Consider the following 3043-nt stretch of genomic DNA (forward strand, 5'->3'; position numbering starts at 1 on the left):
TGAAGGAGCAAAAATCAATGCAGTGTTTGATTTTACTTCTTGCTGAGAAGAACGCGCCTTCTGTTTTAATTTCAATTGTGGTCTAAAACAAAATAAGGAGCTTGTGTGTTTTTAATGACTCCTGATTGACATAAGTAACAAGTCACTTAAGAATTTGTCTTCAGAATCAGATGCGTTCCACGAATCTAATCTCATCCATATATTTGACAAGAAAAACGACTTCAAATAAATGTTTCATCCTATAATTGCGATTTCTTTAACCTTCCGACAGACTTTTACGCAGCGCGCGCGCGCGTCAGGTTTTTGGTTTTACGCGCGTCTGCCGTTCTCCGTGATGAACGCCGGGGAGAGCGCCTCTAAGGGGCATGAGGACTCCGACTCCCAGGGGGACTTTAGAGAACGCAGGGAGGCCTGGTCCTGTGAATAACCGCGCTGCAGCATGCCCTCCTGGCCCAATGACTCGGAGTGCCTCCCGCGTAACTGCAGCTGGGAGGAGACCTACAACACCACGAGCAGCGCCGACCAGCCCGCGCCTCCGCTCAACTACTACTCAATCCCTCTCCTCGCGTTCATCACCGTCGCCTGCTCGCTGCTGTTCCTGGTCGGAGTGGCCGGGAACGTCATGACCATCCTGGTGGTGAGCAAGTACAGGGATATGCGCACCACCACCAACCTCTACCTGTGCAGCATGGCTGTGTCTGACCTGCTCATTTTCCTGTGCATGCCGCTGGACCTCTACCGCATGTGGCGGTACCGGCCCTGGCGCCTCGGAGACGCGCTCTGCAAACTCTTCCAGTTCGTGTCCGAGTCTTGCACGTACTCCACCATCCTGAACATCACGGCGCTGTCGGTGGAGCGCTACCTGGCCATCTGTTTCCCGCTGCGCGCCAAGGCTCTGGTCACCAAAAGGCGAGTGCGCGCGCTGATCTGCGTCCTGTGGACGGTGTCCCTGTTCAGCGCAGGGCCAGTGTTCATCATGGTTGGAGTGGAGAGGGACAGCGTGGAACCACTAAACCTCACGTCCCGGATTAATGCGACTGGCTCGCTTTTGGACGTTGGGGACACTCGGGAGTGCAGGATGACGCACTACGCCGTTGAGTCAGGCCTGATGGGGGCCATGGTGTGGCTGAGCTCGGTGTTTTTCTTCATGCCGGTGTTCTGTCTGACGGTGCTGTACAGCCTCATCGGCCGTCGCCTGTGGCAGAGGCACAGGGAGACGAACATGAGCTCCCGCGTTGCTCACAGAGACAAGAGCAACAGGCAGACCATCAAGATGCTGGGTAAGTTTCGAAATGCATTTACATTTACTGTTCTGACTTACAGGTGTAAAGAGAAATTAAACTAAATCAAAAATAAAATAAATGGTCTGTTGTCTATATTGGCAATATGGCTCACCACCCAGGACAGCATGAGCTGGGGGCAGAACAAGATCCCACTCCAAAAAAAAGAAAAAAAAGAAAAAATGGTATTCTTCTTGGAAACTTTGATTAGCTCTGAAAAGTTTATTAATTCCACTAATTCAATGGAAAGTAAGTGAAGCTCATATTATGTAGCTCACTGTATGTTTCAAGTGTTTATTTCTGTTTATTCTGATGAAGTAGGATGAATAGAAAACACAGTTTTAGTTTCTTTTGTTTATTCGTGTAGTTATTGTGACTCGTTTCCTTGTCGTCGTAGCGCCTTTGTAGTGTTAATATACTTTGTTCAATGCTGAGCTCGAGAGTTAAATAAATACAGATTTTCCTCTTCGTTTTGCCTGCCACCTCCCCGCATTTGGCTTCTCCGGGAAAAACACAACGTGACAGTTTTATGGTCGGGTAAGGGTTAGGGTTTCTAGCAGCTACTGAAACGTTGAGTGGTGGATAAAGGAGATCAAGCAGCAGTGATGGAGAATGTTGTGAATCAAAGCTAATTTATGAGTTTGGTATTGAGAAGGAATGAACTGCTGTTTGGGTCAAAGCTTCAGGACCCAACACACAGCAGCTTGGTCTACTTATGGGTCTCTGGAGCCAACAGCTGCAGTCGGCCAAAGTGATGGCCAGAAACAACAAATAACAATAAGGCTGCAGGAGATAGACAGATCCCGTCCATTCAACAATACAACTTTAAATAATTTCTCAAACTTAAAGGGAGCTGGTGAAGGAAAACAAGCACCGAAGAGACACGCTCACACTCTTTTTTTGTCCATTCTGCACTTTAGCTGCAGTCGTATATGACGACCCCTCCTGCTAAAACTGTGATGGAAAACCACCCAGACTGAGCAGAGTAGAGTCGAGATGAGCTGCCGTGTAGCAACGCTACTGGAAAAAAAGGGTCATCAGTAATGATTTGTAGAGTCTTGTCTTCTGTTTGTGGATTAGATGAAACACAGTGGAAAAACACCAGCAGAGTAGCCCTTCAGCCAGTGATACATACACTCCATGCACCTACATTTTAGTAGTTTAGTAGTAGTTCTGTGTTAGAAAACCGTTTTTTTTTTTGTTTTGTTTTTTTATCAGTGTTATGTAAAATTCAAATTATCTTAAGAAACCAAATTTGAGAAAATGATTCGACACCTTCCCACACTGGTAAAAGGTGCCAATACCTTCTTGGTGACCACAGCATCACTGTGCCAGGAAACTCTCTGATGTAAATCCTGCAGAGAAACCTTGGAGGATGTTGAGAGGAAAATGAGAAAACCAAACTATGCAAAAGAACAGAAGCCTGGGCTTCCTTAACGGAGCCACAAGCTGATCCTAATGTTCATACAAATCAAGTTTTGGAGGGGGCGAGGGGTGGAGGGGGTTAATGTCTATGCACCAAAATTAATATAGAAAAACAAATCAGCATATTTTGCTCTGTGTGGGATAAGTCTTTAAAGTTAGTTTTTTTTTTTCAGTTAAATGGCTGAAATAAATGTAATTTCAATTAGTTAATTAAGAGATCTGTTGCTTTTGCTCTCAAAGATATATATATATATATATATATATATATATATATATATATATAAGAGTTTTTTGATTTTTTCTCAACAGCCCCCTTTTTTCTCTCTTTCTCTCTCTAA

General features: G+C 45.2%; 1 protein-coding gene across 1 annotated transcript in view; it reads left to right on the forward strand.

Moving 5' to 3' along the window:
* The first annotated feature begins 355 nt into the window (after positions 1–355).
* ghsra (growth hormone secretagogue receptor a) overlaps positions 356–3043 on the forward strand; it is an 8940-nt gene continuing 6252 nt past the window's right edge. Inside the window, exon 1 of the mRNA XM_015038289.1 lies at positions 356–1280. Within this exon, the coding sequence (XP_014893775.1) occupies positions 440–1280 (841 nt within the window). The 5' untranslated portion in view covers positions 356–439. The remainder of the gene's footprint in view (positions 1281–3043) is intronic.

Source organism: Poecilia latipinna, unplaced genomic scaffold (assembly GCF_001443285.1).
Source record: "Poecilia latipinna isolate Pla-1442-1.1 unplaced genomic scaffold, P_latipinna-1.0 Scaffold436, whole genome shotgun sequence".
In the NCBI taxonomy this organism is placed as follows: domain Eukaryota; kingdom Metazoa; phylum Chordata; class Actinopteri; order Cyprinodontiformes; family Poeciliidae; genus Poecilia; species Poecilia latipinna.